A 14,656-nucleotide genomic window follows, 5' to 3' on the forward strand; every position below is an offset into this window, starting at 1 on the left:
GGAATGTATTCCTACAGTAAGGTACCAGTTGCATGTGTTCCTAAATGTGTTGACTCCAGCCATTTTATTCATTTATTTATTTTGCCACCTTTAACCCAAGGTAGGACCAAAAGGTGGATTCCACAACAACAAATTTAAAAACATTTACAAAAAGTCTAAAACCAACTTAAAATACCACATTAAAACAACAGAAAAGCTTAAAATAGATAGATTTAAAACTTTCCCTGTCTAAACATTAAAAGCTTGCTTAACTTAGGCCCGAGACAGACGGGCCAAAAGTACTATGTTGCTGCCAATATTAGGGTTAAATCAGAGGTATGTACCAGGCCATTGAATGTTTTTGCTTGCTGGCAAAAAGCAAGCAGGGAGGGGTCCAGCCTAGCTTCCCACAGAAGGGTGCTCCAGAGGGTGGGAGCAGCCACCAAGAAGGCCGTCTCTTATGTCTTCACCAAATAAGGCTGTGACAATGTATAACCAAGAGAAAGCCTTCTGAAGATCTTAAGATTCTAGCAGGTTCATATCAGATCTTAAGATTCTAGCAGGTTCATATCAGGAGATACAACCTTTCAAGTCATTGTGGCACATGCCTTCAGGGCATCTCATTTCAGGACACTACCATACACTACTCTCTGCCTTTGAAGACTGCTCAAAAACTTCAGCTCATCCAAAGAGTTACAGATAGAATATTAACTAGGACTGAGCACAGGAAACACACAACTTCTTTGTGGCAACAGCTCCACTTGACACAATTCAAAGTACTAGTTTTGAATTATAAAGTCCTACATGGCTCAAGTCCAGGTTACCTGACAGACTGTATTCTCCTGTATAAGCTGCCTATGTTTGGAGAATCTGTCCTTTTTGTCCCTCCAATCTTACAGATACATGTGATGGATATATAGGAGAAAGCTTTCTTGGTGGCTTCTCACAGGTTCTGCAACTCTCGTCCTAGAAAGATGTGACTGGCGCTGTCCTTGATATACTTGCATAGACAAATGAAGACCTTTTTGATTCACCAAGCCTTTGAGGGCTGATTGCTCAAGGGAAGGGTCCTTCATATTGCGATATATTGTTTAATTTTTTTAAAATCTTTTTAATGTTCATACTTTTTCCTGATTTTAATTCTTCTTGTTGTGTGACTCCAAGTCACTTTTTACTTATGGCAACCCTAAGGATAAGATAAGACATCTTTAAGACCCCCTGTCCTCAATCAATCTGCTCTGGTCCTGCCTGTGTCTTCCCTGACTGAATCTAACCATCTGGCATGTAGTCTTCCTTTCTTTCTACAGCCTTTCACCTTTCCTAGCATCATTGTCTTTTCAAATTATTCATTTTTTCCTCATGATATGGCCAAATACAACAGCCTCAACTTAGTCATCTTAGCTTCTAGAGAGAGTTCCAGCTTGATCTGTTCTAGAACCTATTCGTTTGTCTTCTTGTCCATCCATGGTGTTCTCATTACTTTACTCCAGCACAATATCTCAAATGAGTTTATTTTCTTTCTATCATTTTGTTTTTGTCCACTGTCCAGCTCTCACATCTGTACATGGTGATGGGGAATGCAATGGTCTGGAATATCTTCACTTTAGTGTTCAGAGTTATGTCTTTACACTCTATGATCTCATCCAGTTCTTTAATAGCTGCCCTTCTTGGTCCTAGTCTTATTTTGATATCTTGGCTGCAGTCTCCATTCTGATTAATATTTGAACAAAGGCATGGGAACTCTTTGGCTATTTCAATTTTCTCATTGTCAAGGGCAAATTCTTGCAAATGTTCTGTGGGCATTATTTTTGCTTTGCTTTTTAATGTACAGCATTAATCCTACCTTGGCATTTTCCTCCTTGTCCTTCTTAAGTAATTGCTCCAGGACTTTGTTTGTTTGTTTCTGCTAGTAGTATTGTGTCGTCTGCATATCTTAGGTTATTAATGTTCCTTCCTTCTATCTTCACTCCTCCTGCCTTTGAGTCTAAGTCTGATCTGTATACAATGTTTTCTGCATACAGGTTGAACAGACAGGGTCAGCCTTGTCTGATCCCTTTGCCAATTGGGAACCATTCTGTTTCTTCAGATTGTGTTCTGACAGCTGCCTCTCGTCCCGAGTACAGGTAAACAGGGCTAGTGTAGGCTAAAGATTTTCCTTTCTATCATCCTAATTCAAATAATTGCCAGCTCAAAAGATACATGCTCCCAGCTTTACTCACCGGGACTGACTTTAGTTTGACACAGTCTTAAAGTATAACCAGAAACCTTTCCATTTTCAGACACGATACTATGTGGACACCCATTGGTAGACATTCTTAAGTAGCATTTACATTTCCTAAGAGGAAAAGAAATCAAAGTAGTATCATTTAAACAGCTAACTTCACATTTATATTTTATTGCCATCTTTTTATAATGTGGGATTTTTAAAAATAGAGTAAACCCAGATAAACCCAACCAAAAACTTACCCTTCTTGATTGCACCGAGTTTGGTCAGAATCATAAGTAAAAAACTGGCAGCGGACAGTGTCTGTGCAGAGTTGTTGACATGACTTGTGCCCATTGACATATTCCACACTTAGTTCCGTGCCCAGAAAGTTTAAATCAGAGAAAGTTGGATAATGACAGGCTGTAATATATCAATAAACATTGTTTTGAAAAATCCCAGCAATTTGGCATGACATGGAAAGAAATTGGTCAATTATAAATGTATGAGTTAAATTGTTTTTGTGTTCTGCTAAGTACAACTTATACCTTACCTGGTGTAGCTCTTCTGCAGTTTTGGAGACTGAAACCTGACAGAGCATTTTCCTTTTCTTCAAATCCATCTGGTGTTCCACTTCTTGATGTCATCATCACACAAGTATATCTGAGGCAAACACAGTAAATAATCAGAACTGATGTTGATTGACAGTATTTCTGACTCTCTATGGCTATTGAAACCTACCAAGGATGGTTTTGCCAGAACATAAAATGAGTCCCATACCTAGTCCTGTCTCTTCTTTTCTGTCTATTTGAAGCTCCAATCCTGTATAGCTCAGTGTCATATAGTAGGTCCATATGCAGACCAACACTAGGCTGAGCCATATACTACCATCCCAGCTTACTAAACAACATCTATGGAATCCTGGGATTTGTAGTTTTATAATGTCTTTAGGCTTCTCTGCCAAAGAGTGCTACAAATCCCAGAATTCTGTAAAATGGATCCAAGGCAGTTAAAATGGTGTCAAACTGAATTATTTCTACATTACAAATGCACCCTGTGAGTGTCCCTCAGGTATGTAACAGCATAACACTACATAAGCAAGCAGTTTTAGCTTCATATTTAAACTTGGACTTCCCCTGGCTGGGATTGATATAAGTTGTAATTCAATAACATAGTTGTGTCTTCAAAGGCCAAAGAGATCAAGGGGAACAACTGGGAAGGGATGCAGTCACTGCTTTTCTCCAGCATCTGTTACCTGAAGCAGTTATCTCATTCTGTCTAATGTTAAGGCCAGCCTTGTATAAGAGAATTCGAGATCCATATAATTTTTCAGGCGAATTGCAATAGCACTCTGACAGCATTGGATTGTGGTTTTGGATGTGGAGAAATGAGAAGCAGGCTGTTCTGCACAAATGCCAGCATGCTAGAATCCAACAGCATCATACAAGAGGACTGAATACAGTATTCAGGCACCAGAGTTTGTCTGATCTCAAGAGTTATGCAAGGTCAATGCTGCAGGCTATACAGTACTTCAGAAGAATCCAACAACAAACCACCTCTGAGTATTCCTTACCTATGAGAAACCTATGAAATTCATGGGGTTACCTTTGATCAACAGATGATTTGAAGGCACATACATCATATTATGGGTGTATCAACATTGCAGTTCCACCGCACTTTAACTTCCAGAACTCTGTCTCACACAATCTTTGGATTTGTAGTTTGGTGAGGCAGCAGAACTCTCTAACAGATGAGGCTGAATACCTCATCAAATTACAAATCCCAATATTCTGTAGGATATAACCATGGCAATTAAAGTGGTGTCAAACTGGTTTAATTCTGCAGTGTGGATACACCTTATGTTGTCTACGTGCTTTCATATTGCCTCTCTGCTTATGGCAACCCCATGGATATAATGGGGTTTTTATAGGTGAGGAATACTCAGAACTGGTTTTGCCAGCTCCTTCCTCTGAAATATAACCTATAGCACCTGATATTCATTGGTGGGAGAGCCAGTGTGGTGTCGTGGTTTGAGCATTGGAGTACGACTCTGGATATCAGGTTTCAGTTCCCCGTTCAACCATGGAAACCCACTCACTGACCTTGGTCACACACTCTCAGCCACCAAAAAAGCCACGATAGGTTCACTTTATGGTTGCCATAAATAGGAAATGACTTGAAGGCAGCAACCACAATCCTTTGGTAGTAACCAACCCAAGTACTAACCAGGTCTGACCCTGCTTAGCTTCCAAGAACAAACAGGATCTGGTGCCTTTGGCAGAAGCTGGGATTAATGATGGAAGCTCCCCCCATCACTCAGCACTTGAGCCTTGAACTGCCAACTTTCCAACCTTATGATCAACAGAATTGGCGTCTTAACCACTAAGCCACCACATCCCATATTTAGACCCTATGCCATGTTGTGTGTGTGTGTGTCAACCCACCTTATGAACATGTAAGAAAGCTTGTTATCTTGTATCTATTTGATGGCCAGACTCACCTTTCACTGCTAACTTCCCATTCATGAGTGTGGAAAGTAAAAAACAAGCAGTTTGGATGGTAAGTACAAATTGTTCTACATACATAGACATCAGGTGTCAAAACCTTTGCCAGGGTAACACCAGAAAACACTTGACGCTGGAAAATGTCCATCCGACAATCTGCACAGAAAATGAATTGGTGAAGTGAAGTCCAGGAAGTGGGGTCATTTGACTGTCCAAAATTTTATATACAACCACTTTGTCTGGTGAGCAGTGGAGACAGATTTTCTAAATTCTCTGTGAATTCCAAAAGAAATGCTTGGCTCACTGCAGCAAGCAATAGGACCAGGAGGACCTAAAATTCCTTTTCTTAACTCAGGGATCAAACTCATTCAGTAGCAAGTGCCAATCTCTTAGCACAGTCTATCTTTCAAGACGGTTGTGAGAATAAAGGGATACAATGCAATATGATTTGTAAAGTAATTTATAAACTCAAATAAGCTTTGCAAGTGATTCTTCATTATTTTGAAAACAATTATAATTACTATTCATATCAGACTTGTATTACTTCAAAGCCATTTGCCATGATAGCTGACAGATTCTGGGACTTGTAATCCAAACAATAATGTTTCCAGGCTTTTATTTTATTTAATTTCTCTCCTGCCTTTCTCCTTACATGGAACTCAAGAGGGTTTACAGAAACTTTAAAACAAAACAGAGATGAAACTTAATAATAAAAAGTTAGCACACAATTAAACATTCCTATTAACATTAGAACATATTAATTTTAAAAGTGTGTGCGTGTGTGTGTAGACAGACAGATGATGTTGTCTATGTTGACTACCATATCATCTTTCTGAGCACATCAGAACCTTGAAGGGGTTTTTTTTCAGCTGCATCCTTTATGAGATATAGTTGCACACACTGAACTGTATTCAAATAATCTGCAATATCCACACACACACATTTCCTTTAGATTAGAAATATTTACCTCTTTCAGACAGTTGACAGCGTTTTAATGAGAATCCAGATACAACACCACCAAGCCGCTTTATTTGGGTTGGTGTTCCTGTGCTAGTATATTTCAAGTAGCATTGCTGACTGAGTGAGAAAGAGGAAGAGAACCCTACATTAGTACAAATCCTTCAGGCTGCTTAACCTACAGATTCCCTGATATTCTCAGCCATAACAGTATTAACAATCTACTTGCTAGCCCCAACTGAAGTATACCCATTGAATTAAAGAGATTTGCCAAAGTGTTGAATTCTAGTTCAGAAATTAACTCAGGGTGCATCCACACTGCACAGCTATAGCAATTTGCTATACAGGTATAGCAGCTTGATGTCACTTCAACTATCATGGCTGCAACCTCTGGAATCCTGGGATATGTAGTTTTGTGAGATGGTTAGAATTCTGTGCTAGAGGTAATAGGGCACTCTCCCCTGATCGTGGCTCCCTAGAAACCTTGATTTAATGCTTAATACCACTAATTTCAGGGCATCTTGGGTACTATAATTCAGACAAATTCATTAGAGCTCACTAGCAGAGATTTCTGCTACCATACTATAAATCCCATGATCCTATATGATGCAGGCATGGTGGTTAAAGTAATATCAAACTGCTATAATTGTGCAATGCGGATGCAGTCTTAGCATGCCTTCTCTTGTGAAGGGCACCACATAAGTATAGCTTATGTCATTCTTTGGTGTAACCAAACAGTTTGTGGTTTGAATGACTGCAGATATCAGGAATGGACAAAGGACAGTCCTTGGACTAATGCTGCCTCCCTGAAGTCCCCACTGCAACACAGACATATTCCTCTAACATACTGCTGCCCCCTGAAATGTTCTAGGCCTGGGAATTATTTTTTCAACACCAAAAGTAACTGAAACTGAGATGATGGAAATCCCACAAACACATGCCTCGAGTTTGAGACCCTAAAGCCTGGACCAACCAGATCTTGAGAAAATTACCTTTTGGACTACAACTCCCCAATCCCCCAGCCAGCTACTGGCCATGCCAGCTAGGGATTCTGGGAGTTGTTACCCAAAAAGAAACTTTTTCAAGCACTGGACTCCTAAACATGCATCAAACAATTGGGCCAACACATCCATCTCCAAGAGCTGGACAATCCATGTGCATCAACAACCAGTATTGTGCCCAGCATGAGTTCTTGGAGGAAAAAAGCTCCAGGCTTTCAACTTAGAGTGTGGAGGTTAAACTAGACATTAAGAAGAATGCTTATTTCTTGCAATTAAAATGGACTCCTTCCAGCAACAGGATATCCTTGCCTCAGTAATCGAGGTTGCAAATTATGCACTTGTTTCCCTTTCCATGGTCAACCACAAAAGGAAGCATGATAAGAACACACTGTTAGAAACTAATGACATTCACCACTTGTGGCAGCAACTCTCCTAAATATAAATACTAGGTATATGGCCTCATTGAACCCTGAGAAGAAGCTTTAGGCCAAAAAGCTTACATCTAGTCTTAGAGCTTCTTGGAACAAGTTAATTCTCCTAAATGCTGCCTTGCTATACTGAGTCCCCTGGGTTCCCCAAGCAGATGACAACATGATAGCATAATGAACATGCCACACTGCTAGATAAGCAACCTCCCATAGCTGCTAAGGGTTTCCCAAAGAACATCATTCACAAATAGGAATAATTCCAATGATAAAAAAGCAGAGCTTTTTAAAAAATGACTTGTTTGGACTATCATTCCCAGAATCCTCTACCAGCTGAGAAATTCTGAGGGTTGTAGTCCAAATTACAGTAGTGTCACTAGAGTTGGTGTTGTCACCCAGTGTGATAACCCATGGTGTCACCAGTCCCCATTGACCATACAGAATCTTAGTAATGATTTTTGAACCAATGGTACTCATAAATCATAACTCCTGAATGTTTCATACTGAATGTAATGGCAATAGTTGTGACATAAACAACTAGCAAAATTAAAATTATACCTTTAAATTACAATATCATATGCACAGTCTAAATAAATTTACATATATGTTGTTTCATATGGTTAACATGAAAATTTGATAAGATGTGAAAATTTAAAAAGAATTACATTTCAAAATTTCAAAAAAAACCCTGAGGCTTCTCCTTTTCTTCCCACTGAGCCTCACTGCAATCAGTGACCAGTGATGCTCCTAGTCTAAAAGTCACTACCCCAATTTCTGGATTAAGCAGGAAGATAGTTTTCTTAAGAAAAAGAATCCCAGTACACAGAAAGTTTCACTGGGTATGCATAGATCTTAACTCTTCAGAAGAACAATTCAAAAGTATCATCTCATGAATCACAGTGACAGTCCTGTAAGGTAGACTAATATTATTGCCTCTGTAGACCTAATTTGGAATAATGCTCCTGTAAAATATTTTGGCATGAGAAGTTACTGATGATCTCCTATTTATATGCATTCTGCCTGAAAAATGAACACAATCAAAAGCCACTAAGTGTGTGGGTGACTGTATTTCCTTCCTTTCCAACTAGCTTTGCCAGGTATTGCACAATGGAGATTAACTGTAGCATGTAAAGAGCTGTTGGCGCTCTCCAGCATGACTAACTGATCAAACTATAGCAGCACAAAGATCATCACTGTTCTGGCAATCAATAATAATAATAATAAATAATGAAAGATCAATCATCATGAAATAAATAGAGATCTTTCCTAACGATTTGGAAGAGACAGGCCCAATAATTCATCAGTAAATTATACCAGCTCCTGTTTTCCCCTACAAGATATCCCAGAGTTTTGCAGACTGTGTCTGCAGCAGTCTTTTAGTTGTAATCCCATAGTATATTTATTGATCCTGGAGTAAAGTGTCTGAGCCACTGTTGCCCTGTATTGAGATGAACAACCTATGACTCTTCATATTATTATTAGACCAACACTGAGCATCCTTTAATTCAGTGGAGCTGATAAGAGCCCAGACAAGATCTGGAAGTGCACAGGCAAAGCTTAGAAAGGTTACTTTTTAGATAGTGGTCATGCTAGTTTGGAGATTTTGGGAGTTATAGTAAAAAAAAAAAGTACCTTTTCTAGGCTCTGGACAGGTGTACCATTAAATTCATTTCTCATTGACAATACTAAAACTGAACCAATACCCAATGCTTTGCCCAATGTCCATGACAGTCTCTCTGGTCCAAAGTATCTGAACATTGTTTACCGCAGTTTTGTTTGATGGAATAATGCCGTGGTGTATGTAAAAAAGTGACAATGGTCCTCATTGGTGCATCTTTTTTGGCACTGTTCATAACTGTCAGCAGTTGTTGCATTATAACTATCTCCTAGCAGGTCCAGTCCTTCGTAAATTTCTTTATTGCAAGCTAGAGGGGAGAAAGGGAGACAGTAGTGTGAAGAAGTAGAAGAACTTATGGTGAGATCCTCAGAGAAGCTTCTCAACAAGGCTTTCAGCATTTAAGTTCTGTACCTCCTGCACCACCCAAACTCTGTTGCAAATCATAAGTCTGGTAGACAGCTGTCAAAGGCAGTTCAGTACCAATCAGCTGACCACATAGAATCATAGAATCATAGAATCATAGAGTTGGAAGAGACCACTAGGGCCATCCAGTCCAACCCCCTGCCATGCAGGAAATCCAAATCAAAGCATCCCTGACAGATGGCCATCCAGCCTCTGTTTAAAGACCTCCAAGGAAGGAGACTCTATCACCCTCCGAGGGAGTGCATTCCATTGTCGAACAGTCCTTACTGTCAGGAAGTTCCTCCTAATGTTCAGGTGGAATCTCTTTTCCTGCAGCTTGCATCCATTGTTCCGGGTCCTGGACCAATCCCAGACCATTAAAGCTGCCACAGCAGGGGAAAACTACTTCTAGAGGTTCAGGCGCTGATCAAACCAATACCTTACACCATTTTGCATATGAAAATCATACCAAGCAACATCAGAGTGTGGTCAATATAACAATCATTATTAATGAGGAAGAACACACAAGCTAGGCTAGGCTGAAGCATTTTGATTTTATCTGAAACTGTTGGAAACATTTCATCCCCTTCTTCCCTCTCTCCCCTGCTGATGTCACTGCCTGCAAACTACTTTTTCACTCTGAACTCAATCTCCACCAATGAAAGTAAGCAGAGGACAAAGGGGGAGGAATGGGAGAAGGAGGGAGAAGATGGAGCATATTAAAAATAATTTTAAAATGGGATGAGAGAAAATTAACTGGGACTGTCCTTGCTGAATCAGGACAGTTGGGTGGCATTACATGCCACACTAAAATTCCAGATCTTATTCTTTAAAAAGATATATTGTGGCCTTTAGGAAGTATGGAGAACAATTTTGCTTCATTCCTCTCCCTGAAAAACCCAACCTGATCCAGAAGAGGAGGAGGAGGAGGAGGAGGAATAAGCAGCAGCAGTAGCAGCTCAAGCCTAAAACAGCACAAGGGAGCCAAACACAAAACAGAGTTACCCCCCACTCACACACACGCCTTAGAGACTTTGGGAAGACATTATCGGTCATTTGGAGAAATGAAATTATTTTTCTTCCAAAGAAAGGGGGGGCAGTCCTCAGTAGATATCAAGAAATGAAACCAGCAATACTAAAGAAGATCCACCCCTCCTGATGGTTCCAACATGAGCTGCTAATGGTACTGCTGGTAAGTTGGGAGTGTTCTTTCCTTGGCTACTCTTATCATACCAAATTGTAGAAGATATGCAGGTCTGGTTAGGACTTAGCTAGGAGACCTCCTGAGGAATACCAGATGCTGTAAGCAACCTGCATTAGGGACAGACCATAACTAAATGATTAAAGCAGAGAAGATCCTGACTTCTCAGGGTAGGACTGAGAAAAGACCCTGCCAGAAACCCTGAAAAACCAAGGCTAATCAGTTTAAACAATACTGAGCTAGATGGACCAATGACTTGATTTAGTGTAAGACAACTCCCAATGTCCTGCATTCCTTTTGTTGTGTGGACTCTTTGAATAACTAGACATTACCAGTGATTCTAGAGCACTGTTTCCGGGAATGTCCAGAGACCGCTCTTTCCATAGTTTGCTTTGGCAACATAGAAGTGTCACTATCTTTCAAAAAACAGGCAAACCTGATTTTAAGAAAGAAGGGGATAAAGAACATTACTTATATTGCATGCATTGCTGATTTGTGCAAAGACAAACAACCTCCCCCCCCCCACTCCTTTGTCTCTCCAATGCTGAAATTTAATCCGGGCCCATCAAATAGAGACCGATCTTTTTTTAAATCTTATTACTAATAGTACTAACATTCATGTTATCTTAATTTTATCTTAATTTATATCCCACCTTGTCTCCCAAAATACTATACAATATACAAAAACATACACAAGATTAACATGAAAATGTAATTAAACTAATGTGCAATTAACATATAGCCAAGATGTAACTAATGACACAATATGCCTGCATAACAGCACAAGCACAAATCATGAATCAGTTATGTGGTGATCTCAGGATTACCTTGCAAGTGTTTGTGGCCAATCTCCTGGAAGAAAGGAGAAAAACAGACATCTTGGGTGATAAGTGCACACGATTTGGCAGTGCTCTGCATCTGGTGTATAAACCTTAGAAATATCTCCTCCACTGAAAATTGTGTTTTCATACATCTGAGAGAGACATTCTGCAATCAAGAATAAAACATGCCAGCCTGCAGTCAGAGGACCTTTGTTTTATCAAGACAGCGGCAGATCTTAGAACACAGATTAACAGGGAATTTCCTCCAGACCTATGGCCACACAGTGTGTGTGTGTGTGTGTGTGTGTGTGTGTGTGTGTGTGTGTGTATCCGGCTCTCTTCTAGGCCAGCATTCTCTGAAGATGCCACTCACAGACGCTAGTGAAACACAAGAATAAACTCTTCTAGAACATGGCCACATAGCCCATAAAACCCACAAAAAACTATGGATGCATGCCATGAAAGCCTTCAACATCACAGATCTTAGAACCCTTCCTTTTTTTGAATTACAGTCTCCAGAATGCCAAATATCTCAGACCAGGAATATAGGAATAAAGGTTGATTAATTCCAGCTGTCGTTGCTCAAAGATGCACCATACTGCATTGGCAACTGAGCAAATCAAAAGCTGAAGAGGAATTATTGTGTGTGCCCAATCTGGCAAGAAATCTGGTTCTTTTCTCAGTCCCACCATCATCACAGGCATGTTTGATGAGGATATGGAAGAGAGCCTTCTCAGTGCCTGCACCCAGGTTATGGAATTCCTTTCCATAGAGGATCCATTGGCCTTCTTCCTGATGCCTTTTCACTGGCAGACCTTTGGTTTTTAACTTCTTCCCTTTTTTGCCACAAATTGAGTTTCTGTATATTATTATGTTTAAAATGTATTTATAAACTGGTTTCAACTTGTATTATTTTAAACAGAATTATTCTTTGTTTTTAATTTTGTATTAATAATTCTCAGCTGTACTTTGTTTTAACTTAGGCTATATTTCAGAGGCAGACAATGGCAAACCACTTCTGAGTATGCCTTGCCTAAGAAAACCCTATGAAATTCAAAAGGTCAGCATAAGTTGACAGGTGACTTAAATCCTGTGATGAGAGGAAAAAACAAGCAAATAAATAAAAATTTGGACCAATCTGTTTCACATTTTTCAGCACTCTGTGAGGATTGTTGCTTCTATAATAAAAATGGCAAAGGACACACACAAGAGAAAGATGTCAGCAGACTTGGATGGGTTTCCAAGGTTTTGAAAAATTCAGGAGAATTTTAAGGGTTAACCTAATTTTCCCTTCCCCCCCCCCCTAAAAAAAAACAAACACCAGTCTAGTGAGCACTGAGCATATTTAATGGCCACAGAATGCTAACTGGGACCTGTCTGTGTGGACCAAACAAAATGGCCTCTCCCCATCCTCTTGGCAGGGAGTAAAAGACATAGGACCCAATCCCTGGATCTGGCACAAACAGTCCAAACGATTCTGACCCATTCATCACCAAACTCATGGTATACCCTTCTTACAATGGACTTTTAATACTAACTGTTTGCTCTGGATTTTCCTGGAAGATCTGGAGCCCTCTGTTCTAATGCTGGATGGCTGTTTAAAACACATCCCACTGTATCTCCCAACGTGGCTGCAACAGCATCAAATCACTCACTCTGAAGTCAGAATGAGATGCCCAGCTATGTGACTGAGGTTGGGCACCTCATTCTGACTTTAGATCAAGTGATTCTCAGCTGCTGCTCTGGGCAACGCTGTGAGAGTCACATGTGAACAGCTGCCCATTGTCAGAACAGAGGGCCTCAGGTAATGGGGAAAGGTTAGGGGAACTCAAGGGCTAGAATACTCCAGGCTGCCCCCAAAGTATTCTGGCCCATTCAGACACTACCTGGGTATTGGAGAAATGGAAGGTGACGTGACTGGAATCCTAAACACACCACTTCATGCAATAACATTTAGTGTGCACTATACTACAGAGTTATAGCAGTTTGGTACCACTTTAACTGCTATGGTTTCTCCAATAAAATCCTGAGATTTGTAGTCTGGCCAGAGTTTATAATGTTTGGTTTGCAAATCAATTCGATAACATTGTCCACTAGAAAGTAGAATATTAATTTACAACTAGAAACACTAATAATTGAAATTGTTTAATCAGTTAATTTATTATTGATTAAAAAGTTAGTGTTGGGCCAGATGTACAGAGGACTACATGGAAGATGTAACTATTGATTTTAGGGGGCCCATTTTATTTTGGTTCCTTCCAAAGAAATTTCTTAGCTACTCCCTTTCCTCCATGGAAAAGCCATGGTTTGTGCTTTACTTTTTAAAAAATCAGTTCACCCAATTGCTAATCATGTGTATGGTATCATTCTAGTCTGTACCCATGCTCCACTGCAAATCCAAATCCCTTCTATCCCCAATTCCTTTTATTTTGATATTTCTCTAGATGTGCTGCCTTCCTCAGCTGTTCACATCAAACCTGGATGTTCATTATTAAATATGCTAATTGGGAGAGCTGTCTGTTTTAAGCATTGCAGCCCTCCAACTTCAAGTAAGACATTTTTTTAATGTAAAAGCCCAATTTATCTCTCAGTCTGTGGCTGCCTAATAACATCAAGTTTCAACATGTCCCTCCCAAAATTTACCAACTGAAAAATACAATCATTGGGTTTTTTCCCCAAATTTGTCAGCAAGACAGCTACAGTGGGAAAACACCAGATTGGAACATTTTTGTATTTGAAGTTTTGCTAGTGAAAGGTAGTAAATCTTTGGCACAGCCAGACACTGAAAAGGGCACAGTGAAATATATGAGTCCAATCTATTATATTTCCCTTGTGTTTTAGTGCATTTGTTGTATGTTGTTAGTTGTATAGTTTTCTTAAAATTAGTTTAGTTAGATTAGTTTAGGTTTGAATGTGATGCATTGTTTTCCCTTTGTAATGTTTGTATACTTCTATGTAGCTTTATGTCTTTAAAGTTATGTGTTAATAAAAATACTTTTTTAAAAAATGTGCAGTAGAGCGCAACTTCTTAGTTACTGCTCTGACAGATCTTTCTGAAATCACCTACAGCATCTTAATTCACAGCAAGAGTCATGGAGTTAATAGCAGTGGTGCTTTCCAGAGGGGCTTTTTCAACTCAGTAACAGGCAATAGAATAAAGTTGTCCATAGGTGCACCTCTATTGCGGAAATAAGGCAATTTTTAATTTATTTTTGTGGGTTTTTCGGGCTCTGTGGCCATGTTCTAGAAGAGTTTATTCCTGGTGTTTGACCAGCATTTGTGGCTAGCATCTCTCTCTTCATTCTCTGAAGATGCCAACAACAGATGCTGGTAAAACACCAGGAATACTCTTCTAGAACATGGCCACAGAGCCCAAAAAACCCACAAAAAGCTATGGCTGCTGGCCATGAAAGCCTTCAACTTAACATATTTATTATTTATTTTATTTTATTATTTGTATGATGCTTTCTCCCAGAAAGGGACGTAATGCAGTTCACATATACAATTGGTTAAAAACCAATGAAATCCTGGGATTTGTAGTTTTA

The 14,656-nt window shown here is 39.6% G+C and overlaps 1 protein-coding gene across 12 annotated transcripts in view; it reads right to left on the minus strand.

Moving 5' to 3' along the window:
• Positions 1-14,656, minus strand: part of KLKB1 (kallikrein B1) — a 35,446-nt gene that overhangs the window by 14,673 nt on the left and 6,117 nt on the right. For 7 of the 12 annotated variants that reach the window (XM_042468514.1, XM_042468521.1, XM_042468510.1 and 4 more), the window contains 8 exons: positions 11,118-11,277; positions 10,623-10,726; positions 8,835-8,994; positions 5,654-5,763; positions 4,683-4,842; positions 2,736-2,845; positions 2,446-2,605; positions 2,199-2,314 (listed from right to left, as the gene is read on the minus strand). In XM_042468514.1, coding sequence (XP_042324448.1) covers positions 2,199-2,314; positions 2,446-2,605; positions 2,736-2,845; positions 4,683-4,842; positions 5,654-5,763; positions 8,835-8,994; positions 10,623-10,726; positions 11,118-11,277 — 1,080 coding nt within the window. The remainder of the gene's footprint in view (positions 1-2,198; positions 2,315-2,445; positions 2,606-2,735; positions 2,846-4,682; positions 4,843-5,653; positions 5,764-8,834; positions 8,995-10,622; positions 10,727-11,117; positions 11,278-14,656) is intronic. The other 5 variants (XM_042468511.1, XM_042468519.1, XM_042468522.1 and 2 more) reach the window with 1 other exon arrangement.

This window comes from Sceloporus undulatus, chromosome 5 (assembly GCF_019175285.1).
Source record: "Sceloporus undulatus isolate JIND9_A2432 ecotype Alabama chromosome 5, SceUnd_v1.1, whole genome shotgun sequence".
NCBI classification, from domain to species: Eukaryota; Metazoa; Chordata; class Lepidosauria; order Squamata; family Phrynosomatidae; genus Sceloporus; species Sceloporus undulatus.